The sequence below is a fragment of the Salminus brasiliensis genome, chromosome 9 (genome assembly GCF_030463535.1).
Source record: "Salminus brasiliensis chromosome 9, fSalBra1.hap2, whole genome shotgun sequence".
Classification (NCBI taxonomy): Eukaryota; Metazoa; Chordata; class Actinopteri; order Characiformes; family Bryconidae; genus Salminus; species Salminus brasiliensis.
The window spans coordinates 22,933,299-22,959,675 of NC_132886.1; the positions used below are offsets into that span (position 1 = coordinate 22,933,299).

General features: G+C 38.3%; 1 protein-coding gene across 3 annotated transcripts in view; it reads right to left on the reverse strand.

Annotated features, from left to right (window-relative positions):
* Positions 1–26,377, reverse strand: part of dock11 (dedicator of cytokinesis 11) — a 62,795-nt gene that overhangs the window by 7,278 nt on the left and 29,140 nt on the right. For 2 of the 3 annotated variants that reach the window (XM_072687849.1, XM_072687851.1), the window contains exons 26-48: positions 26,226–26,351; positions 25,869–25,940; positions 25,076–25,222; positions 24,505–24,588; positions 20,732–20,843; positions 17,770–17,808; positions 16,553–16,734; positions 14,959–15,072; positions 14,455–14,527; positions 14,257–14,345; positions 13,296–13,410; positions 13,016–13,082; positions 12,217–12,264; positions 11,866–12,008; positions 11,521–11,636; positions 11,289–11,426; positions 10,237–10,419; positions 9,572–9,685; positions 8,931–9,146; positions 6,663–6,720; positions 5,709–5,815; positions 5,381–5,503; positions 948–1,061 (exon numbers count right to left, since the gene is read on the reverse strand). In XM_072687849.1, coding sequence (XP_072543950.1) covers positions 948–1,061; positions 5,381–5,503; positions 5,709–5,815; positions 6,663–6,720; positions 8,931–9,146; positions 9,572–9,685; positions 10,237–10,419; positions 11,289–11,426; positions 11,521–11,636; positions 11,866–12,008; positions 12,217–12,264; positions 13,016–13,082; positions 13,296–13,410; positions 14,257–14,345; positions 14,455–14,527; positions 14,959–15,072; positions 16,553–16,734; positions 17,770–17,808; positions 20,732–20,843; positions 24,505–24,588; positions 25,076–25,222; positions 25,869–25,940; positions 26,226–26,351 — 2,580 coding nt within the window. The remainder of the gene's footprint in view (positions 1–947; positions 1,062–5,380; positions 5,504–5,708; positions 5,816–6,662; positions 6,721–8,930; positions 9,147–9,571; positions 9,686–10,236; positions 10,420–11,288; positions 11,427–11,520; positions 11,637–11,865; positions 12,009–12,216; positions 12,265–13,015; positions 13,083–13,295; positions 13,411–14,256; positions 14,346–14,454; positions 14,528–14,958; positions 15,073–16,552; positions 16,735–17,769; positions 17,809–20,731; positions 20,844–24,504; positions 24,589–25,075; positions 25,223–25,868; positions 25,941–26,225; positions 26,352–26,377) is intronic. The other variant, XM_072687850.1, reaches the window with a different exon arrangement.

The following is a 26,377-nucleotide window of genomic DNA, read 5'->3' on the forward strand; positions in this document are numbered from 1 at the left end:
ATGTAAATATGGCATTGTAGCAGAGCTGTTGATGAACACCAACAGAATGCAACAGTAGGCACACATGATGGCATGTCAGTCTAAGAACAAAGAGCATATAACAAAATTTTACTGACTGTTGCTTTGCATATTTGTCAATCTAGTGTCACAGTAAATGGCACATAGGACGTCATACTCATCCATACTCATCCACTGGTAGCAAAACCAGTATGTACAGCAAATATGAACATTGTTAATCAGTAGGTTTTAAATCAACATGCTCATTAATGGTAGTACAGTTGCAAACACAACCCTGCAGTAGAATGTAATCATTGTAATGACATCCACCAAATGTCAGGAGTGCAATATTTGGTCAAAGGATGCTTATAAAACTCACATAAACCATGTCAGTGTTACATACTATGTACAACATGTAAGGTCATTAGATTTTAGAGTCTATGCATATTCCCCTAACATGATTAAACAACAGAAACAAGTCCAGTCTTGATGCATTATATTCTACCCCAGCAGTCGTACTGTTGCATAAAGAAGTTGCCAATACCATGCAAATATTTCTTTCTTTCATGAGAATAATCTGAAAAAATAACACCATGGTGTTTGTGTTTAGAGACGTTCTGCAGGTCTGGAATACACACAGCTGTTTCAAAAGCATTCCAAAATTCCTTTAACACACAGTACGGCATGAAACTGGAGACAGCACAAGGCAGTCTAATGCAGCCACTGTAAGATTAAACTTCTGTGATATGGAGCTAAAAGCTATGGAGCTTAATATCACAGGCTTATTAATGCCTATGGTTTATTATTGATTTTTCTTAAATCATAAGAGAGAGGCAGGTCCTAGCAATGTATGGGGTTAAAGAAATAATTCAGATGCGTACAGATTTTGATAAAATATTGTCATATTGCCCAGCGCTAGTTTGGCATGTTTTTGATTGTACTTTGCTCACCTGCCCATAGAAAGCCACTCTGAAGTAGGTTCCCAGTAGCCGGCGACCAGTCTGCATCACCTCTAGGATCTTAGAGTAGGCTCTCTGTAGAGTGTCGTACAACCGTCTCAGTTTCTACAAAAGGAAATAAATATATGGGGTTCTTTTGTTTGTGCGTGACTGAAAAGTAAGGTTTTACCAACTGGAGCTGCTCATTAAAATAAAAATTTATGCAAATAGAAAATCAAACGTCCATCTGAATCTAATAAAAAAAAAATCACTCCCAATTTCAGCATCCCTCAATATCCATTAGGCATAGTTCCAGGACTCATTTTCCCATCCTTTCAAGTGACAGAAACCCTATCAGTTCTACATTATCATCATATTAGCTTTTTCTCAGTTTGTTTGAACAGCTGGAACAGATTAGGCCTAATTTCCTACCAGATTTTTTTTTGGGAAAAAATCATGTCTTTTATGGTAAACACAAAAGAGCTGTGTCCTTTCAGATGACATTTCAGTGGGAATGGCTGGATCCCTGTAATCCCCATGGTGGGCACACATCAAACCTCGAAGCCAAATGAGATCTGGAACAATATGTGCAGCACTGAGTGTTCCTGTCAATACAGTATCAGCTAGAGGCATCTGTATAATTCAGTCAGTCAGAGGTTGGTGATCATCATCTTTGAGCTCTTTTTATTACATTTTTTAACTTTTTTTCAGTGTAGTTTCTTCAGAAAAGTCAGTCAAACAGACATTTAACATAACTGATTCAATTGGAAATGTAAATGAAATCTTTTATTTAAAGGGCATTGAATTTTAAGACGATAGTATATAAAACCATGTCAGCTCAGCTCATTTAAATGCTTTAATAGTTTTTCATATACGAAATATATATGTAATATATATTATAGTTGGTTCTATATAGAATCATTAAAAATGGGTTTTATATAGTCCGTAGGTTAGAGAGGTGGACAGTGGGGAGCCTAATACAATTTAGAACTATTTTGCCAAGCTCAAGTCAACCGAAAATGTCTGAATATGCTGAATTTAGGTCAGTTCATTTGACACAGTAAAAAAAAAATCTTTTGAATTTGTTCTGAATTTGAGACTATAACAAATCCACACAGCTTCTTATATGCAAGGCTATGTAGGGATGAATGTCAGATACAGATATAAACAATTAGACTTATTTCTATCATTTATTTATTTATTTCTTCTCATTTATTTTTTTCTTTGAAAGAAGAAGGGACTGTGAGACGTCTTTTAGTCAACAAACTTAAACTACATATAAAGAAAAAGAATAAATAGTCTGAGTTGCTGCCTGGTGAACTGTACACGCTGCTGTTTGGTATACATTTTTTATCAGTTATATCTGCCATCTTTGTTAGAGATGTAAAGGCTTAGGCCTTAATTAGAAATGTGAAACCGCAGCGATTTTCTGCGCTCTGGCAGGAGTAAAAAACTGAATCGAAGTGTTTTATGATTAACTTGAGAAACTTGGTTTGGTTAGTTCTGCCATTATATGATTTATCCATGGCACAGTATACAAAACAACGGTCACTGGAAAAGGGGTTAAACATATTTCTTTTGAAACAGATGAACAAAGAAAGTTGTTTCAATAAAGTAAAAATAATACAGAACTTTTTGTAATAGAGCTAGGAATTAAGAGCATGCAGACCATGGTGGTGTAAACTTGTCTGAACTGTATTCATCATGTTATGAAGAGCATCCATATATGGAGGCACAGTCCAAGCTTTGTTTGTAACTCGTTTCCATAAACACGTTAAGAGCCAGTGCTGGTTAGATGTACGGGCCAACTCATGTGAGCACAAACGTAGCACGGCAACAGGATGTATGTGCTGTTGTGGTTCTGTTTTTGATTGACAGAAACTGAAATGAAGCCTCGGGATAAATGAATTGATAATAAACAATACGCTATGTCTGCTTTTAACACAATACTGGGTGTCAACTGTCTGTAGTTTTAACCTCCAGCTAATTATCTATAAGCTACATGAAATCTGACCAGACCAGTATGCATCTACAGCACGTACAACATTTCTCCCCATATGAAAACAATGCGTGTGTGTGTGGTGCTTTAGCATATTGTGTGCAGTGAGCTAGCTAGAGAAATGACTAGAGAAACCAGAAGACAAAATGCAGTGTGGGCTTTTCCTGCTGCCTGAGAGAACAATCCAAAAAACAATACAAGGTGCAAAACATTACATAAGCCATTCAGCATTGATCACTACAGTCCAGAGAAATAGCCTGGAAGTGTGATACATGACATATTTGTACTTGGATTTGTGATCCTTAGCTGGGTACCAGATTTCAAGTTAGCCTGTTACTCCTACTGTCGGAAAAAAGAACCTTTGACTGCTGTTTTTTAGGATGTATAGCCAATACACAACCAGGACTTAATATAAAAGCTGTGATGTTTTATCTATCAAATCAATATGACCTACTTGACAGAAAGTAAAAGACATGTGTGACTGGGTAAAAAAGGACAAGTAGATACATCACATCAAGGGCTGTCCACTAGACTTTTCAGAATATAACAGAAGAAGAGTGTAGTAAATAGTTTCTAACCACTATACTGAGGACACAAGAGCAAACAGCCTATATGCCTCAAGGCTTAACTTCAAACAAAATAGTTATATGAAGGTGTGGATGAATTTATCCTCCCTTCCTTTGAAGGGATAAAAATTTAAAGTTTCACTTTAAATGGGTGGGTCTTGTAGTAGTTATCATTTCTCACACACGCTTCTTTTGTTATTTTGTTTTTCTCTAGACACTGGGTTAGCTCTTCTTTTTTTCTGTTATTGCTCATGTGTGCTCTTAACTGTGTAGAGCAGAGTGGTAATTCAGCACTGAAATCTGACAAGTAACTGCTGAGTTGAAACACATATGTTTAATAGGAGCAACAAACTGTTTCAAGACTGAAGATTGAATGTCCTTGGTGTAAAACTAAGCTATTAGTAAGTTCTATTAAGGACACCACACTGTATATCAGACCTTGGCAAGGGTTTCAGTAAGTGATAATATTGTTATGGGTAAAACTATATTACACAGTGTAGAATGGCAACCACCTCAAAATCATGTTTTGCCCTTCAAAATATTAAGGGCAAAACAAAATAGTCGTTGCAGCGGCTTGTTAAAAAAAAAAAAAGGTGAAATAATGTAGTTAATGTTAGCGCCTGTTTGAAGCATACTCATTACTGTTTTAAACAGGCACAAATTAAGACAGAACTGTTTCTTTTTTACAGCTTATTCTAACATGACAATCATTTTACTATAAAATGCATAGCCTGGTCATGTTTGTATTATGTAGCTCAGCCATTTTTTTAAGAAGTAGCTAATCTTAATGTGGCTCTATTACACTCTATAGACAAAAGTATTGAGACACACCTCTTACATCATTGAATTCTGAAGTTTCATTCAGTCCCATGACCATGGATGTATAAAATCAAGCATCTAGCCATGCAGTCTGCCTTTTGTGAAAGAATGGTTCATTCTAAAGAGCTCACTGAACCTCAGCTGAGGCAATAACTGCAGAGTTCCAACCAAACCTACGTATATAGCTGCGTAGTGTGTGTAGGTGTCCCAATACCTTTGTCCATTTAGTGTACGTCATGCATGTTTCTGCCACTCAGGCAGTGAGTGTGTTGTAGTTGTGGTAAGCAGTTACAGTGTTGCAGCTTACTTTGTTGAACCCTATAAACTGCTAGAACTGCTAGTTTTGAAATTAAAGTATGGACCCACATGTAAGCTGAAAAAATATAAATCTTAAAATATAAGCCAACAGTACCTGGTGACCTGCCAATATGATCAAAAACTGAATTTCTTCTGTTCATGTTAACATAACCTCATGGCTAACGCTCCATGCGAAAGGTCCACACTTTACTATTACACAACTGTAGGGCTAATACTGTATGAAAATATGTATGAATATAAATAATGAAAGAAAGTAGAAAATGGCTCAACTGAAACATGGCACAGGTCTTATAAAAATCCCTTTAAGTGAATTTACTTGAATCCAGTTGCCTTTTAAATATTTACTAAACACCCACGTCCTCCTTGTTGTCACTGTCTTCTTCTTTGCAAACAAAAAGGCTGGCTAAAAAAGGTGTCTGCAGGCAGGTAGACAAAAATGTCTAAATTCACACAGCACAGTTTTTATACCCTCTACCACAGGGCCTGTAGTGTTGTAGTGTTGTTATATAGAGTAGTTTGTTGAAAGTTAATATAAAAGAAAATAAAACTATAAAACTCCATCTGTGTCCCTCTACAGTCTTTAAAGGGTATTAAAAAACACATTCACAATTGTTAGCTATACTTCATTATGTGTCACCAGTGTTCTCTTTTAGACAGCAGGTATGTGAAACAATGATCGTGGTCTTTATAGAGGAAGGTGCAAAGGCTAACAATTCCTAAAATCTACTTCCAATTCCTCTTACCTCAAACTCATGCCGCTTTTCATAAACTGGGATGATGAGTCTGGCAATGTGTGTGATAAGCTCAAACCGCTCAGCTTTCCATAGGCCCTCAACGCACACCTCCAACTGCTCTACCAGAACATCCTGTTTCACACATGCAAAAATGGACATACAAAACTAATATTAGTGGCATTTCATATTCAGTTATTACGCATTTTATATAAGCAAATATGAAACACGTGGTTCAATAGTGCCTGCTCAGAAAAATGAAATCTGCTTATAGTCTATGCCCTTTCACCCTTTTTGAGCTTTTTAATAACATTCATGTTGCTAAAAACACCTACAGTACCTCAGTATAATACACATCTTGCATGCCTGAGTCTTCTTTCATTGCAGCCTCCTCATCTATGTTGAAGGTAATCTTCTTAAATGCTGCTAGTCCAGTCGGGAAAAGTTCTGTAAAGCCAGAGAACAATAATGGACCTTATTAAAAAACTTCAAAAGTCACTATTCTTAAAAGTTCAAATGTGTTTAGAACGAGGATTTTTAACAATGTATGAAAAGTTACAGAATGTATGGTTCAGCGGATGCATGTTTGTACTTCTCATAATCAGCTCTTGTGAAACTGTTAGAAGTCTTTTGTGTGCTGTTAACTGAACTTCTGATCTGTTTTCTAGTTATGCAAAATTGGTGGCAGCTGGCTTGTCTTTCTGTTTTGCATTGGAACTAATCTGGAAAGGACCAAATTGACCAACAGCACAGCACATATGTTGTATCTGAAAACCACAGGAGCCATTTTATCTTCTTACATTCTATGTATTCTTTCAACAATGAAGGCAAATTTCCAAAAGTAGCATTTAATTTGCCCACCTGTTATAACACTTCATATAACAAGTTGTATTTGTACCACAGGTTCAGGAAAGGGCTTTGAGCAGACTGGACTGAACATGTACTCTATTTGCATGTGTCCCAGAAAGGGAAATTTAGTAATCCTATACTAATATCCTTTATCCAGTTTCATAACTTCTAAGTTTGTTTGACTTGATAAAATGTATATAATGATATAAAATTGTGCAATTCTGTATCAGAACTGTTTTACAAACTTGGGAAATCAAATTATGCAGATTAAAAAAAAAACATGCAAGGGCATTACAGAAATAATAATATTAAACTATGCTAGAGTTTATGCCAGAGTGTAGGTGTGTACTATTATGTACACTCTGGGTCAATGCCATTCAACTGCCATAATACATTGATCAGGTAAAGGTAGTTATTGATCTTTTAAAGAATTTAAAAAGCTTACTTTTTCTGTGCAAATACTCTGCCACCAGTGCCGCAACATGAACATAACACATAGCTGCCTGTACAAAGAATAAAAGCAAACATGAGAATGTACAGAGACTGTGTCAAAGCCACTATGTAAGCAGGATACCATAATTAGCCTGCTTAACAGATGAGTTAAAAACTTTACAACCACCTGACTACTATTCAGGGGTTCCTTGACAAGACTTCTGAAAGTGCTTGATCGTATCAGGCACAAACATGTTAGCAGATCCTTTACATTCTGTTGTAAATACATTTATTAGGGGAAGTTGTCTCTGATAGGACTACCCGGCCGATAGAAGGTCCAGTTCTGATGCTTGTGTGTTCTTTTAGCATAGCATAGGAATTCGGACCACTTTGCAGCTCATTCCTTCCTTAACCATCATTAAACTATTATGATAAATACCTATGCTACAGTAGCACTTCTGTTAGTTTAACCCAGATGAGGTAACCTCCTTAGCCCTTGCACATCAATGAACTTGGGGACCCAACACCCTTCTGGTTTTTGATTTAGCTCTCCTTGTATCACTGATGGTAGGAACTCATCACTGTTACTTTACTGGTAACTTTTATTTTTCGGGGGTGCTCTGACCCAGTCATCTGGTCATAATGATGTGGCTCTTGTCAGCGTAGCTAAGGTCTAACGCCTGACTATTTCTCCCACATCCGACATGTCCAGGACAAGAACCAACTACTCAGTTATCTCAGTACTCAGTCTAACATATCCCAAACCTTAACATGAACTGTAATCAATATTATTCACTTAGTCTATGAGAGCATCATAATGTTTTGGCTCATTAGTCTGTATGTCATCATATGTCAACACGTTTTTTTGTGTGATGTGTTTATAAATATTTTTATAAAGTCTTTACTTTAAATTTTAGTACTCAGAGATGAAAGCATTGGCAGTAAGAAAGAGAAAGTAACAGCATTAATTCTCTTAGCCCTTGCCCTAGTTTGGTTCCATGGATTCCTGTTTGTCTTAGGAGAGTTGAAGTTCAGAGGTCACAACATTTCCAATAATAATTCCTGATGCTTTTTTAAGACTGCACAAAATAATGACTTTTCCTTTTGTAAGGGGTCATGACCCTTATTAGTACAACATGCTGGTAGTAGAAGTTGCATGTCATGTCAAACAGTGCAAATAAGAATTTTCCTCTTAACTAAATACTGCAGAATGTTAAATAAATGTTTACTTGGCAGAATAAACATCTAGGAAGTAAATCTACCTCAGTAAAATCCTTTGTAAGACATTTAGATTATACAAAAAAAATATCTACAAATATAAATCATATATAATAATTATGATTTTCCGGTTATTTGCATGCAACTTTTAAAATGTCACCATACAAAACAATACTAGATTCATAGTACATAGTGACGCATATTTGCATATTATCAATACAGTGTTTTACAACATATGAACAAGAAAACAAGAGGGGGGAAAGCCTAGAGGCAAAAGAGAGAGGAGAGATTCTTAACTCTAGTTTCTAGTTCTACAAACATAGCAGACTGGTCCAGGCTTGCCCTTTCTGCAGTGACTCACACAGACATTGCTGGAGCATACAGGAAAAAGTTCACAATGCACAATCAAATACCACTCATAGTCTGGCTGCTTTTGTCGAAAGCAGTTAATGTACCTCATTGAGCAATCATCTTAACTCTAACCACAACGCACGTCATGGTGCTGGAGCCCTTAATTAAACACAATTCAAGAGAAGTGACTTTTACTGTTATTACAAATGGCGAACAGGCTAACTCTGCAAATCTGGAGTTATTAGTCATTTCTGCCAGTCAGAAAGACCACCAGCGAACATGGAACAACCTACCATATGGTGACGATAAGAAGAGCAAAGTCACAGGGCGTGGCTCCAGGAAGACTGTGTTTACTGCATTAAGATAAAAATCACTCTTCTCTGTATTCCTACATACACTCCACATTTAACTCTTCAGTCCCAGGGATTTGAAAAACATTTTGGTGGTGGCAGAAAGGACTAAATAGGTAACTGTCATCTCATAACCATTAAATATACATTTAATGATGAATAAGCCCAGATATGATCTGAAATCAGTGTAAAATGGTTAATTACATTTTTTTTGTATATATATATATATATATATATATGCTTTTTCCTTTTTCCTATAAAGCACAAGAAGGTTTTGTTTCTAGAGCAATGGAATGTGAACTATATGTAGACAGTAAGTTGAATTTATTGACAAGAATTATGTGAATTATGTGAATGGGTACCTCTGAGAAATCCCCGTTCTTAAGGTGAGCTCGAGCCATGCTGTCCAGCCATGTCCGCCTGAGCTCAGGAGTGCTGGCGTAAGAGCGGGCCAGGCTGTACTGGAGGTCCAGCAACATCTCTGGGTCTTTCTCATGTTCACGCATCTGAGCAGTGGCCATCAGTACTGTACGGATGCGCTTAGTTAGGCCCTTTACTTCTCCTGGGAATGATGTAGTCTAAACATGCACGCACACACACACACAATGTTTGTTTTTATACAGTGTCAGGACATGGGGTCCCATATGCATCCCATATGCAATAATACTTTCGTGAGCATAAAAGAACCTAAGCCTGAACTTAAACTCAGTATCCAAAAAGAAATGTCAACTTTAAAAAAAAACTTCACAAAGTTTGGACCAAACAGACCTTCTCAGACATACCTGTTTGATCAAATAAAAAGGCAGCGGTGCAACAGTGTTTCCTAATCACTGTTCAAAAACCTCTAACAGATCAGAGAAACACTTGGCTAAGCATGTAAGATTTCAATGGTTGCTCTAAAGGTCCTTATAAGGCCAACTGGACTGAAACAACACACACAAATCTTGCAGTTAATTTACTGGGTCAGTAATAAAATCCAGAGAGAAACCATTCCTTCCTATACCTTCATGGCTTTGTCACTGTTGGCGAAGTTGTTGATGATAGACAGTGACTCCTGAAAGCGTGAGCTGCCTGTTAGCGCCACGTCTGCAATTAGCTGGCTCACTGCAATGATGATCTACAGAGAAAAAAGCCAAAGCAGACACAACGAATGAACAGCCAATTATGCTGATAGCACTAATGCAAAGGGCTACAGAAATACATAGAGAGACTGCTTACAACATTTATTATGTTATGTTCATTTGCCTCAATTGCATGAAAAGCTACTGAGGACTTTGTCTTCAAACAAATGTTTGTTTTCTGTCCTAATGTATGTTAAATTGCATTTAGAAGTACTCAGCTACCAGAGTTGAAAGGAAGGAAGCTTGTTTCATGTAATGGTCTCATTAAGAGTTCACAATGTAAAGAGAAAGAACAAGGTTATGCCAGATCAAAGATCACTTTTCCTTTAATGTCTAATAGAACAATGTTCAAAGCATTCTTTAGGTGTAGCTCTGTCTGTACACAAATTCTCTGAAACAAAGAGCCATAAAACATTTTTTTAATGTTTTGATTGACATCTATGTTGCTTAGATAGGATTAAAACAAGAACCATCTGGATAACATTCCACACATGTTTTCATGGCTATTGGACTGAGGGCAGCACGCAAAGGGCATGGCACACAGTACCTGTAGGTGCATGCGCAAAAAGGTCTTCTTCTTCGTATACTCAAAGTTGTTCCTCATTAGGAGGTAGAGCAGGCCGGCCGCCTCCCCACGCAGGGCTCCCAGTTTGGACATACAGCACTTGAGTACCTCATAACACAGCGAGCCACACAAGGTCACTCTGCCCTTGAAGAGAGTCACCTGAAACTGAGGTATCCAAAGGAAATTTTAATAAGATATACCAAAATCTATCAGGTGTCTTTCATTTTTTAGCTTTAGTTAAAGAGCCCATATTGTTGTCTTCTTTTACAGTTTTGTCTTCGATGTTTGTGTATTTCTTGAAAAAGCAATTGTAGGGATTATATTTCAACCTCTCTTTATTTCTTAGAATTTAACAGGCTACCACTTCAAGTTTTTCAACATTATGTTACTGCGAAATAAGTAAAAGCCTCCAGGTCTCCAAAAGGCATGAAGTTAAAGATGAGACACTCTTTTTAACATTTTAAGCAAAACATGTGTAAGGACATTTTCAGCAAAGTATTTTCAGGTAACCATTTTCCCAGTTTGTAATGTAATTAAAGAAATGGCAGCTAACAGAACCCTATGACCCTATGAACCCTATGATGAAATGCATCTCAAAACCCTGTTTGACTGCAAATGACATTAAATTCAGCAACAGATGTTTTCAAAGAAACATACAAACAAGCCTGATGCATTTTAAAAACTACACCTGTGTACTGCTGAAGGTAAAATAGGCCTTTTTGGCTGCAATTAGCAGAGGTATGATTGTAGAAAAAAGGATTGCAGAATTTAGTGAAAAGAACTCCAACTGTTAAGAACAGGGATTAATCAATTATGCTTTGGGTTTGTGTTTCAGCCAGTGGCACAGGGAACATTTCTGTTACTGTGAATAGATAAATGGGTAGAAATAAACTGATCTCCAAAAGGGAAGGATGGTACATGGAAGAATGCATTCAACAGATCAATTCGATGTTTACATGGAATAATAAATTCTATGTAAGAACATTATAGCGTCATAAATGTAGACAAGCGGGTTTCTTTTGCTCCATGCTCACCTTGGTAATGAAGGCTCTTAAAGAGGCAAATACATGTTTGATTGACATCTCTGATTGCCCCATTCTCAGGAAGGTGAGGTAAATGTCAAACACTTTCTTCATCAGAGTGTTGTGACCATCACTGTCCAGCAGCTGGTTCTGTGGGCAACGGTTAAAATAAATAGACTGTCTCTGACATTCCCTTATCAGTGAACAAAATACACCCGCCCCTGCAAGCCCCTGTATGTTTTACCTTAAAGCTCTGAGTGAAGAGAGAAAGATTGTCCAACACAATGAGGCAAGCCTCTGTTGAGAAGTTACCCTCTAAGAGGGCCTGGTGGTTTATCTCTGTTTCTGTGAGACCCACACCTGTAAAAAAAAAACATCACACTGTGGTTAGTAGTTCAAAACATTAGCTGAAATGATAACTGATACACAACTGACTCATCTTCTTAAGAAAGGACAGGTGGTGGGACATGTCCTTATCTAGACCAAATTCTTAGAAATCAGTAAGAATTTACATTGAAAGTAAAGCAGATTATGACAACCCCCTACATGTGTATTCTGCTCTTTGAAATAAACCACAAAAAATCTTTACCCAGATTAACGGAATGAGATGCCTCCATGGTGCCGAATTGCTGTATGCTGGCCTGCATGAGGCTGGACCGGCCACGCATCACCGGCATGGTCTGAGACTTTCTGTCAGAGGTGAAGACCTTGGATACCCAGGACTCCTGACACCTACACAAACAGCAAACACACCCATACACAGACACACACACAAACATGGTTATACTGACTAGCAGAATACAACATGAAGTGTAGTAAACAGGAATGCTTACTTAATCCCTCACTCTAATTCGTGATATGGGATGTTGTAAGAATATTTGAAAATTGTCCTGACAGTGGCTAAACAGGCAACCCAAAACAAATTCATAACAATTCTTACCTACTGATAGTCCTCTTGCCAACATAGCGAAACTGGACCAGAGAAATCCTTAAAAAAAAGCCAAACAATTGCAATCAATTAGTCAATCAATACATAAATAAATAAGCAGAAACCCCAAAAAACCCTTTATCAAAACATCCTGCACAACACTCACTCTGCACAAAACCAAGTGTAGGATTTGTTTGTCATCATTTAATGTTGTATACCCATTGCTTCATTTGCTTCCTCATAAACAATTTGATTGAGCCCGTGTTCATGATTACATTTTGGCTCAACCCTGAATACTTTAAGGAGATTAGTGGAAAGCTTCTGAAGATGGTGTGGTTCAGGGAGCAATTCATTTGCAGAGCATTTTTATGGATTGCTTCAAATAGTAAGGCCTTTGAAGAGTGACTTGGCCATGCTTTGACTGGGTAATTTTTTGAATTGGGACAATGAATTTGTCATAATCAGGAACAAAACCTAACCCGCCTGACTGGTGCTTTGGATTGGATTGCTGATGCTTTTTATTGCTCATGTTCATGTTCCTGTGTGAGTTCCTGATCTCTTATTTCCAGTGAAGAGTTTTCCTTGTATTTGCTTTTTGGCATGTGGTATTATCATACATACATACTAACACCAAACTGTGACCATGTCTACACAATCTACTACAAAAGCACTACTACTATTCAACTTCTGTTGATGTAAGGTGTGTCATTTTAAAGGAGTGCCTTTACTCCTTTTGTGCTAATTAATGCATATGATGTGTGAATGATTGAACAACTGATTAATTCAGCTTTTCATAAGGTTAGTGACTCACTCTAAAAGACTGAGGAAATTCATAATGTCCTGTGGATTCACTTTGTTCCAGTAGGCCAGCAGGGTATCTGCAGAGGAAAAGGGACATGAGAGGAGGGGAAAGAATGTTTGTTGAGATGTAAGTCTGTTGACATTTGATAAAATGGTTATCAGAAGAACCCATGCAATGGATACAGTGCACTTATACAAAACATTCCTAATATACACAGATCAAACTCGAATGACTAAGCAAATACAACATTTTTGGACTTGAACAAACAAATAGGCGAGTTGGTACTGACCCTCTGACACTGTTTTTATAATGTGTAGGAAACATAGCAGCAGTCCTTTTACTTCGTAATGGCCGAGTCGCCCTGCTGATGGAAGGGTGCTCATTGTGGAGCCACGTCGGTGTAACTGAAGAACAAAATTAACACTCATTAAACATACACACATGGTGTAAAAAGACACTGAGGTCACTGTTGTATTTGGTCAGTTGTGTTTGTCATGATTTCTGAAGAGATTGATGATTTATGAATTACTCAGCAGGGAAGGCCAGGATTTAGTTTTAACTAGTTCCTCTAGTTTCTCATACTGTAATTCCAATGGGCTGTAATGCTTGGTTGAGAGTAATAGGGTAGGTTACAATCTACACATAAAGGCTGTTCACATTTACAAGCCTCATTAATTCATCTGTTTCTCAGATTGGATTTGACTATCTTGACAGTTCACATTTAAGTGTGTTGTATCTGTCTAATGTGAACAGAATTGATGAATCAGTCCCTGAAACACATGAACACAGGCTGGCTAAAGAGATTTAACCATTAGTGTGCTTTTACAGTACTTGCTTTCACTGGTTTTGTCACCATAATGGAATGTGTGTATAACCCATGAGCGTAATCTATTGAAATTCTGGAAATAAATAGTGCTGGCTGATGGCGACAGGCAAACATATTCACATTCTGACCATTCACATTCATGTTGCATACCCACAAATCAGATACATATCCGATCTCGGTCTAAGTGCCTCAAATCTGATTTTGAAAAAAGTCCACACAGCTGTAAAATAATCAGATCTGTGTCAAATTAAGGCAAAAAAATCTGATTTGAGTCACTTCAGCCTGGTAATGTGAACATAGCCATTGTGTCCAGTATTGTGCAATGTTCCTACATAGTATGTAGTTAGACAACATGGCAGTAATAATAATGATAATTATTGTTACATAGTGTTTCTATATGTCATTAAAAGCATGCCATCCATACCTCATTAATATCTGGTGTACCAGGGTCTCCATACATAGAGCTTCTTGAGTCTTCCTTCTTTACATGTCCGTTTTGGGTGATGACCCCACCTATGTCACAAACACACATACAATAGTTTGAACATACACACAAGGTCTTATGCCTCAATATCAAATACCCACTGCACTACCCATTGAAACCTGTTCCTGTTCTACTCACTCTGCTCCTTGTCAATTGCTGTACTGGCTCGGCGAATGTCTATTGAGCCAGTCATAGACAGGTCATCTCTGCACTGAGAGAACGTATGACAAAAAAGTTAATTCTCTTAATTTAAACAAAATACACATTTTGGAACTTCTTCTAGTTAAAGCACATCCATAACCTTTGCATTAACATGTTTAGCTGCAACTGAACGTGGACTTCTCAGTTATGAACAATGATACTGCACACTAGAAAGAACCATTCTTCCATCTAAACACATTAAATCCATCCAGTTTATACATGTTTACTTCATTCGGCTTTTAATAGGTAAGCTCCTGATAGCTTCCTTGCATGACTCACTCTTCATTTCACACTACTAACAGGTGCAATAATACAGGTGTGGTCATACACTCACAGGTGCGGTTCCTTCATTTGTTTGTCATTTATTTGAGCAGCATTACACTTGTTGATTAAAAGACCAACAGTTCTGAAACATATATGATATGCAGATGAGCAGCTTACCATGAGGCCAAAGCCAGACCGTGAAGGTTGTTTTTGGGCGGTCAGCTTATTCAGGTTCTGGTACAGCAACTCAAAGAGTGGAAGGTAAAGGACACAGATACGGGCCTGCTGATTCTAGCCAGGAATAAAATGTAAATGCAAATAAAGGACTGATCTGCAGATATCAGTTGAAAATAGCTTTTCAGAATGGTTTACAGGTGTAAACATGTTTTCTTGTTGGTTCACAATAGCATTGTAGACAAAGAACAAATATGGCCCCTTTATTTGTAAGGAACAACTGAAAAAAGTTTTATGTTTAGTTCTAGTGAAACCACTCATTTAATTGCCTAGTTGTGAAGCACGCAATCCCATTAGCTGAATAACCCTGTTGCAAGTACAGTCCCACCTGTGGGATCCGATCATTCAGCCTTAAACGTGACGCAACAATCAACTTTAATTCTGCTGATTCATCAAATCCATCCACTAATGAGGTTTCCCACAACATACAGATCAACTCTTAAACACTGGAATTTCCCATTACATCCAAAACGACGCAGAATTTACAGAATGTTACAGAACTGCAACTGCGCTCGTGGTAAAAGAACTTCCTCAGGGGGGAACGTTACAGGTAGCCAGAACATGCCTGGCAAAGGGTTAAATGCTCATGAATTCTCAACTCATTAGTGTTGCAAAATTATAAAATAGTGTTGCAAAATGCTGATTCATGAAATTAACCACAACTGGCAAAACTAAACAAGTACTGTATGCTCAGTCACGGACTATTAGTATGGTCAACATAGCCTCCTCAGTGAATAAGCAGTCGGCCTGAGGAGTACACAGGACATGTCGTCTTGAATTTATGGATGTTTTGAATTCTCGTGACCATGGCATGTTTATCATAGAACGCATCAACACTTACTCCTTTACCTAAGAAGCCAAACAAACACTGGCCTTTGTGACAGGATTAAGCGGTTTTAAAAGAAAAATACTGTGTCTGTACTCTCTTGTGCGTAACGCAGATGTCTCTAACAACTGTCATTTACATATTATGGAGACTGATTTTACACTGGGTCTGATAACCATTTACGACATTTGAATAAGTCTTATTGTTTGGGTCTTCTGAACTATAAAAGTGCAAACACGAAGCTGCTCGAAACCTGTCTGCCCCAATTCCTGCTGTTTGTTTACAGTTTGCATAACAGACATCAGCTTATCTGCGTGTAATGGCTGTGTATTTTACGAGAACCATTAGTACAACCACATTAGCAGACTTTTACGAGCAGTTTTCTTGTCTGGAATACACCACCCAGCAGCGACAGTCTCAGACCATTCTTTATTTTAGTGATGAAGGTAACTAGAGTCTTGGCAAATACAAAGTTCTGCTGCCACCGAGAAAAACAAATTCAGTTTGCAGTCAAATAAAGAAGCGTATCAGCGTATCTACGCAAATATAACAGGCGACACTCTTTTCTGGCCACAGATGTTTGGGAACAAAGGTCAGAGGAGCTCTTTCTTACTGAACAGTAATAGCCTTTGTTGTTTAGTATGAAGGAAAGCTCACAAGTGTCCTGTATCTCCACTACATAAAAATGATCTGCAGTCACACGTGGCTCACCTTATAGACTGTGTATCTGTCATCCATGCCGTGCTTAATTATCAGGTTCTTCAGAACGGCCACAGCCAGTTGCCTAATCTCCGGGCTGCCCTGCAGGCCATCTGCTACTTCTCGCAAAAGCAGACCCACCAGAAAATGGTTCCTGCAGTAGTCCTCGGTAAGGCTGTACTCCAGACTCTGGTCTGCAAAATATTGTGCCAGTATTAACAGCAGTCTCTTGCGTATCTTGGGGTATCACCAGTTGTCTTTTTTTTTTTTTTTTGACTTTATATAATTGGTTAAAGAATGTGGACAGGTGGGATCCTTCAAGTCATTCCATGCATCATTTGACAACATGGTACATATAAAAATAGATGCATTTGTGGAAATGCAGTGACAAGTACCATCTGACGTCACTTGGCCACTGAGACAAAGTCGTGGTAGTGAAATGTGTTCATACAAATACAAGGTGTTTCTGAAATGAAAACACTGTATCATATTTTTTGCTGTTTCTGCAAGTGCTCTAACTGTTCACCAGGCTGCATTCCCCGACTCCTCGCTCCAGCAGATAGGAACATAAACAGTTTCAGAAAGAACTTGTGTTTCATACAGCAGGATCTCTCCATCCCACCTTAATAAAACAAATAGAAATATTTGTGCTGACAGATTTCTATCAGTTACATTTAATGACATTGATTCAGAGAATAAAAAGCCTGTTTGCGTGTTTATTACCCCACCGTGTCACATTGGTATTAATTACTGATAGGCTTGAGAAACCCCTGATCCACACAAGATCCTTCTGTATTCACTGAAACTCAATCACAGAGTGCAGAAGGCAAGAAAGATAACAGTGGGACAAGGACATCCAGTACTACCTATCCATGAGAAAAGTACATTCATGTCATGTGTGACAATATCATTTGTTAAGAGTTTCACAACCATGAAACTCAGCTGACACTACAGGCTTCTGTCCACCTCCAACATTTTGGAATCGTTTTTCCCAAAACAGACTCCCTGGTGTAATAAAGTGCAAGATGTCCACATAACAAAGCAAGTTTTAAATGCATGGCGGCTTTAGCACAAGCCCAGGCCTGAAATGTCAGATGCAATGGCAGTTAGATGTTCAAGCATGATTAATGGGTTTTGCAAGAAAGTGGCTAGCCAGTTAGTGAGGTTACGAGAGCCCTTAACTGGCAACCCAGACTTATTTTGCATCGATGTTGGCCGACATCACCTACCTATGACGCCAAAACACTCCGCCGCGTACGAAATAAAATCTGATCATGAGCATAAAAAAAAAACAGAAAAGAGAAAATGAAAAAAGGAGGACATCATGCTGGGAAGGAAGGGTGTGTGAAAGTGTGTGTTCAAAGAGTTAAGGGGCAACATTTGTTTGGATGTTTCACTAGCTTTGAATGCCACTTCAATTGGGTTTCCCAAAAGCACTGTGTTGATAAGACACATCACAGAGTGTGTAACTTTGCTCCTCTGTCTGGCAGTGAGCTTTGATCTCGCCACTTTGTTTGTAGCATTTGGGGAAACTCAACCCTGTTCTAGAGCAGTGCTTTAACTGTGAAGGAAGTGCAGGACAGTCCATTACAGTAAGAGACTAGTATACCTGTACATGTAATAAACCATAAATCATAAATCATAAAATAGGATGTATAAATTCAGCAACAGTGGGACAATTTTTGGTAAATGCTCCAGAGACCCTGATAAATCTTATATACTGTGTTTTTCAGTTGTTACTAGTCTCTTAAATGTAAGTTTGCTAAAACTACACTGAATATCATCTTTGTTTGAATATTCTAATCTTATTATAATACGATATTATAATCGTACTGTACATGCATTTACTATTCACTATGGTAAAATTATGAATGCAGGGAAATACTGAATTATATTTGGCTAAAAGAATAACGACCATGAGCTTAACTGACTAACAAGTATGACATCTGCATGGGATTTTTTTTTTTTTTAACAAGAAAGCTGACAAATTCTACACTCTAACAATTTTCAAATCTACAATCCGACAGTTTTCAATGCCTGACTTAGTCTTTTCCTCCTTCCTCCTTCTTCGCTGTATTTCCCCTCTATCTGTGCCATTCTCCACAATGCCTTTTCACCTCATCCTTCTTCCTTCTTCGCTGTATTTCCCCTCTATCTGTGCCATTCTCCACAATGCCTTTTCACCTCATCCTTCTTCCTTCTTCGCTGTATTTCCCCTCTATCTGTGCCATTCTCCACAATGCCTTTCACCTCAAAGAAGCATCAGTAAGACAGACCAACACTTGTAGCCTAAAATTGATACATACTGTATACACATACAGTACAAAATTAGGTCTGGTATGAAATATTTTCAGGTACATAGCTGTTACAGGCCATAGTGGTCATGACATATTAGCTCTTAAAAGTTACGTGGCCATGGTTCGGCACAGAATGGCCGAGCCTGTTTTTCTCAGAACGGTTAGCTAACCGTATTGAGACATGTAGGACTTGATAACGTAAAGACCGTAATTGCCTCTGTACTTGTGTCACCTTTGTGCCACAAGAATGAGGGTCTTTATATTTTCAGTACAGAAAATGTCGGAGACTGTATCTAATAAGTAGCTGTTGCATTTCAGCACTCTTTAAGCGCACTGATAATTAGTGTAACAACAAGTACACTTTACTGCACTGTAGCGTAATAAAGTTTAGCATACTTTATTCAGCTAGGGGCCTCGTCCACTCTACCACGTTGTTATCATGCCGACTACCTGTCTTGTCCATCATTGCTACCGCAGCATTAGCACTGCCTGGCTTACTAGAATCTAGCATTACCTTTGCGTGGCCAACATTTACATTACAAAGCAAATTACATTAGCCTTGCAGTTGTGATGCCAAACTACACAAAGAAACGGTCACATAATTATAGTGAGATGCCTTGCACTTCCTGGTTCTGGGTTAGCAACAAAGCAAATGTAAAAATAAACCACAACTGGTCAAACGGGTCCGCACCAGCATGGTATGGTACAGCGTGGCCTTAGTAACCATTTGGCCCAGCAGAGGAAAAGAAGCCAATTTCCCTGTTTAGCAAAAGAGGGACAGTATTTAAACCCCACTTTGTCAAAGGTTTCAGGAACACTTTATAGCAATAAACATCAAGTTCCTTTTTTTAATTTCTTGTTGTTTTACATCCTCGTCTTTCTAAATTGTCAGTCCACTAACAACGTCTCTTGTTTATAAAGGCTGACTGTACAGATCTATGATCTGTTTCAGTCAGCAAGGTGACACTAGATAAGAGAGAAATCTGATCACAGAATGAGCACTCCTACGCAGTGGGAGAATATGAGCCACGGTACCAGGTCAAGGAAAGCAAATGCGTGATAATAAGCACCATCATGGTAATTAATTATGTTTACATTGTTTTTGGACAATGTTCTGCCTGTTGTGGTCATTTGAGTTAAACTAGCCAACTGCATTTTTTCAAACTGCTGCTAGTGTCAGTCCTGTTGCATCTGCTAACCTACACTGACTTGAGTGATGGGGAGAGCGTGAGGCCAATTATGTTCTCTTGGACTCTCGGCTGTATGACCGTTACATTTGACACGATATTTATCATGATACACGTAATTACAGACTCAATACATCAGTAGCGACAGATTCTTAAAAACTACTATTCAGATACTCTTCTGTACTAAGTACAGTGATTTGTATTGAAAATCTGCTGCACTTCATCTAATTAAGCCAGTCTAATTATACAGTTTGTAATAAAAGGTGCAGTTGATTAGTGTTTATTAAGCACTAATGCTATCCTCCACATACTAAGAAAAGCATATTGTGTATCATAATAACAAAATTTATCATGATATGATAAAATAGTGTGATATTGCCCCGCTCTATTAGATCATGCAGCTCAAAGAGCAATACAGGATCAGGCTTATTTGTGCCACTTTACCTGGTGACCCACTTTTGCTAAACTCACACTATAAATTGAGCAGTTATTACACAAAGAAACTGCACAGATATAGTTCATACATGTAAAGTATTACCTGCAAGTTACTTGCTGCCAGATATTAAGGGGTGGAGGTCAGTGGTTGTAGTTACAATGATCTCAATGTGCAGGATATGTGAATGGGGCCAAGTGCAGGCAGTGTAAGGAAGGAAGGGGTAACTGTAAGTGGTATATATACACAGTATAGTGACATATTAATATCTTACCCTGTACTCTCTGCAGCTTAGTTCGTCCAAACGCCATGGGAAGGTTGAGTGGAATGTAGTGCTCATGATTACACACTGTCATGAGGAAGTAAAACTTCATTTCTGTCAAAACCTGTAGATGACAAATGTTACATGTTATGTCACAGCTTGGCTCATCATTTGCGTCAAGGATATTGTGTGTTCACACATTTAAAAATGTATCATTACTGTATCGGTGCTTTCTAGCACGAAATCATACAACATACAATATAAGAATAATCATACAAGGTATCTGTATGTCTGCATCTGTAAAACCTCTCTAAACACTATGTGGTATATTGCCAAAACCTTTGTGCAGTCTGGACTAGACGTGTTACAGTCAGTTTGTTAGCTTCATTTTGTTAGTTTTATTTGTTAGTAAATTCATCTAAAAAGATGTTCAAGATAAGTTGTAGCCAGTGTACTGTATACTTGTGCATCTGTCATTAAAGCAGATTTACGAGAATCTGAACTTCTTGCTCCTGGGCTCCCCCTACAGAAATTTGCACTTTTATCTCTCATCACTAAATGACCTTCACACTCATTTTAAAAGCTGAGAGATACAGAACTATCAGTGAAGTGAAAGTGAAAGAAGCATGTGGACTGATGCAGTAGAGTTATATCATTAGATTTGACACAAATATGGCAGAGTTACACAGTTCTCGCGAGCGTTATCCTGCCTCTTAACCAAAGTTACACAGCACAGTTTTTTGGTGTGCCAAGTCCGGAGTTGCAATGATAGCAGCGCTACTCTCCCTAGTCAACATGATTCTGAAGCTGCTATTTTAAGGTCAAAATGCACAGAGCAATGGTTCTATATAGACCTTAGAAAAGGTACTTCACACTGATGGAAAACCTTTTGTAGATGACTATTTACAACATCTAAAAACTGGTTTTAGATAGCACCAAATAATCTTGTAGTCCTGTAATGAGTAATACACTATTTTTCAGAACACGCTAAAAGCAGAAGCATATACCATATTCCTATACTGTTTAAAGGGTAAGACTAAATAAACAACTAGTATCAGATGTGCTCTGGTTTCCAACAAACGGTTGAAACGTCTGCACAGTTAATAGGACACTGCATTACATGTAGTTGTACAGTTAGAAAAGTTATCATTCAAGGTATCATTCTAAAATATTATGTAATGCTTGTTATTTAGACTGTTCTGAGTCCTTAGATAAACTGGACCACAGGAAAAAGGATTCATCCACCAACAAAAACAAACTCCCTCAGTAACAAAATTGTTTTTTTATCATCCCCTGGGGATACAGTGCTACTAATCTCATGAATGTTTAACTCATAAATTACACACTAACATTCACCAAAAGATCTGTATCCAAACAGGAGCATCTAGCTAATTCTCTGTATTTTGTTTGCAATGGCTGATTCAGATCCTTTCAACAATACAGGTAGCTGCCTTTTGAGTGTCTTCCAGTGTAATGTGTAGCACAGACATCCACCAGACCTCTATGAAAAATGTGCTCAACCCTCTTGAAAGAGTGTCCAACGGATAACTCTTGATTGATGGCCTTGCTTTGCTTCCCACAAAAAGTGCAAATAACCAGGAAAATCTGAGGGTCTGTTTTGTAAGTATACATGACAATCAAATTGTTCGCAGAAACAAGAAATGTGCAATCTCACAAACATTTATTCCCAAGAAGATGCCCTCCTGCAATTCCCCTTTGCCCAGGTGTGGCATTAGTAGATCCCCAATTGCCTTGTGCCACAAACAACCTGGCTCAGATAACCCGTGACATACAGATCTGTAGGTAATTCGCATACAGCTCTGCATCACAAAGAAAAGGAGAGAGACTTGAGAGTGGAGGTCCTCTAGACCTGTATATCTCCATGTTTTGGTCTCAGTAGACTGTGGCATTACGGCAGTATAAACATCTTCTATCCTCTCGGTACATTTTTGTCTGGATAGTCATACAATATTACTGTGTTGTCGGGTTGATTTTTATCATTTTTCTTAGGAGCTTCTGGAACAGACCTAGGGCTTTTCTATGTATATACAGAACCTCTGCTTGTTCTATGGTCCTTAGTGACATAACAATTGTGCCCTTACAGCATATATATATATATATATATATATATATATATATATATATATATATCAACATTCAAGGACGTTACAAATACAAATAATAAACAAGACAATGATCAAGACGTCTTATCCATAAAAGTTAAATATATACTACATAAATTGCACTTAAATATATATTGTATTGATTACTTCCTTGTGCATGAATGAAACTTAGTAAGCTAATTTTGGGAACATGAGCATGCAATCTTGCATAAGTCATGCGAGTCACTCGGCTCAGTGCTTCTGAAAGCACTGTGAAGACAGTAAATGGCCTGTGACTTTAAAGAATAGCACAAACAGGAAACTCACTCCATGTTTCCCCTTTCATTCATTCAGTGGTCGTGCGGTGCAAGAACACTGACGCCACCACAAAGAAAACTAAAAAATTCCACTGCCACCGGAATACTTTAAAGAATCACGATACAGTAACAAACCACAGTGAAACTGGAGTAATCAGACTGGTATTCCACTGTACCTTGTGCACCACCCATCAGCATACTGCACAAAACAGACTGAAACAGACTGAAAGACAACATCTGAAGAGCAGCTTATGTTATATTTATTGCTGATGACTGAATGGTTCCAAACTTCACAGGTCAAACATCCGGTCAGAGAAAGATGTGTCAGAAAGACCCTCTGTGCAGCATCAACAAGTCAGTTTCTTAGCTACCCATCCGTTACATCAAGAACTTAAAGTACTTAAACATTAAGGCACAAGAATTGAGGTGAAGAGCAATAATTTTATAATTCTGTAGTGAAGTACAATAGTACAATAGTGATTACACTAAACAAAATCTACCACCAGCAAACTGAATGATGTCAGATACAAGGTCTGACTGTCCAAGGAACAAACACTGAACATTTTTGCTAAGGAAAAGCAGCTTTCATTGTCAAACAGGGAAGTGTAACAATTAGTGTAAAGCAGTTTGCCCACAAAATGAAAAGAATTTATGTGGTATGAAGTCTCCTGTTTAGCTAGTTAAGCTAAAGCCCCTTTATCTCCAAATGTAGTACTACCAATTAACTCACCCGTTATTAGCTTTCCCTAGCCCTAAAGATTCTCACGAAACTAGGAGGGTAAGGACTTATCACGTCTTCTCCGATCCTTGGGTCCTCGGCTTGACCACACCTGCTAATGCTTGTGCCTGTGCTGGCCAACACCACTTTAGGAGCAATGAGGGGAGAGAGCGTCATCTACCCACTCGGAGAGAGCATGAACAACTATGCTCTCTCTGACCCTGGCTGCTGATGGCTAACCAACATGGCTTGTGCTAACTTGCGACTCCTGGGCCATAGTGGTAGCGCATTGGACCACTGAGCATCTTTGGCATGGCATGAATTTAATCTCCACAAATGCAAATCAGGTCACACTGAATGTATTGTCTGAATCTCAAAAACAAACATTAAAAAACACCAGATACTAGTGGAACTTGCTGAAGGTGGACTACTAACCACCCCCAGGATTTTTGCAAGCCACCTAGGGTATTGCTTCCAGTCTGAAGGGGGGGGGGGGGTACTGGGGGATTACACAGTAGTACAGAGCTGTAGAATACAACTGAATTATATAAAAAAAATGGCAAGTGATCAGCATCTAGTAGTGGTATAGTACTGCCTAGGAGAATACTGCTCCTATTTTAATCTAAGAAATCTAGTCTTACACCTTACCTTGGGGTCTTTCTGGCTGAAGCCACACATGTAGTCATTCACAAGACTGAAAGCAAATCCTCTGTTCATGAAGGTCAGGCAGCGCTGTGAGGCAAAGTGGAATTTGTTTAGGCACTGTAGCTACAATTATGTAAGCACATTTAGATATATAATAATTTAGAGGTCTTATAGAGAGTGTAGCCAAAACCCAGACACAACAAAAGAACATTACCAAATTTATGAGTATTTATTCAGCAAATTATTTTATTGTAATGCACTGAATAATTTGTTGAATGACATTTTAATGGAAGGTAAAGACATAGAAAGACATAGATTTGTGCTTTTAAAGTGCATTTTTGTAAAAAAAAAAAAATGTGTGGGGGGATATGTAGTTTAGTAAACAAGGCCATGCATGTGGCCATACTCGTTCTTCACAGAAAACAGAGCGTGCCACAGATACGACATTTATATTTTTAAACTCTTTCTTCTAACACCACAGTAGCTTATCTCGTATCTGTTAGCAGTGATAACGGCCATTCTGTGGCTGTCTGTGTGTGTGTACCCAAGATCTAGGCTAATTATAAAGACAAACCTTGATGAAGTTGGCTAGACTTATGTTGACACAGCGGGCCTCCTCAGGGATTTCTACATAGCGTATGGTGATGTGGGGCATAATGGAGAGCAGGAGACACTGCAGCGCCTGGTGGAAGGAATCTGGAAACCTCTGTGCTCGAGGCATCTGAGAGAGAACATATCATACAGCTTTCAAAGAAATGCAAGTAAGCTATAGTAAGACGTTAATGGGGGGTGCGCATAAGTATGTGCTACTGCAGTTATTGACATGTGTAAAACGCCTCATTGATGCATGTGTTAAAGAATGGGTACGTTTTTTAAATAATAACTTTTACAGGCATGATGGTAGGGCTGTATTGTATATTGTGATGCCATTCTTTCCAAGTAAATGCACAGGAAAGTGATACCTGATATTCTTTTAAGAAAATGACCTGTGAAAAAAGTACCTGTGTACACATTTATTTATGCTTGTAAGAATACATGAAAAAACAAACAAACAGGGACAGACATTTTTTGCAGTTTTTTGCATATACCAACACCACAACAGCCATGGGAGAGTAAACACGAGGAAAGTGTGAATGCATGTCACTGTGTTGATGGAATTTTGTACTGATTCACTGATAAGTGTGGCAAGGTAATTATGCCGATAGTGATAACGAAAGAAAATAAAATGATGGGGGAACTGGTTAAGTTTAAAAAGTTAAAACTTTTTTGTACCGCATTATAACCTTTTATTGTCATACAGTGATTCTCTTACAGTACAAAAGCCACAGTTGGGAGTGTAAGCTGTAAGTGAGGTGGATAGCACCAACCTTCATTCTGTTGCCTTCTTGGAGGAACTGTGCCATTGACTTGGCCATTGCTTCAAAGAAGAACCAGGAGTACTGGAACACCAGACCAAAAGCACAGTTTGGACATTTTTAGAAAACAGATCAGGACTAAGTACTGATAACCTGACATCCTAAAAACTTAGCAGTGCTGAAGTCACTAATAACTAAGTGGTGCCTGCCTGGCACTAATACTCCTCCCTGGTAAAATAACCACAGCACTGCCTACTGTTCAGAGAAAGTATAGCAATGTTATATGATAAGGAACACAATGCCACAAATTTTAATAGGTTAAGGTTTCAGTGAGAATGCAAACAGCACACACACGCACACACTCATTACCTTTAGTAGCTTGTTACAGGTGTTGAAGTCTGCAGTCTGCTTGAGAATGGCAGTCACAGTTGTGGCTAAAACTTCATGTGTGGTCACTGAGTTCCCTGATGCTGGGTTGTTTGTTAGAAATACGTACTATAGGAGAAAATAGAGATGTGTAA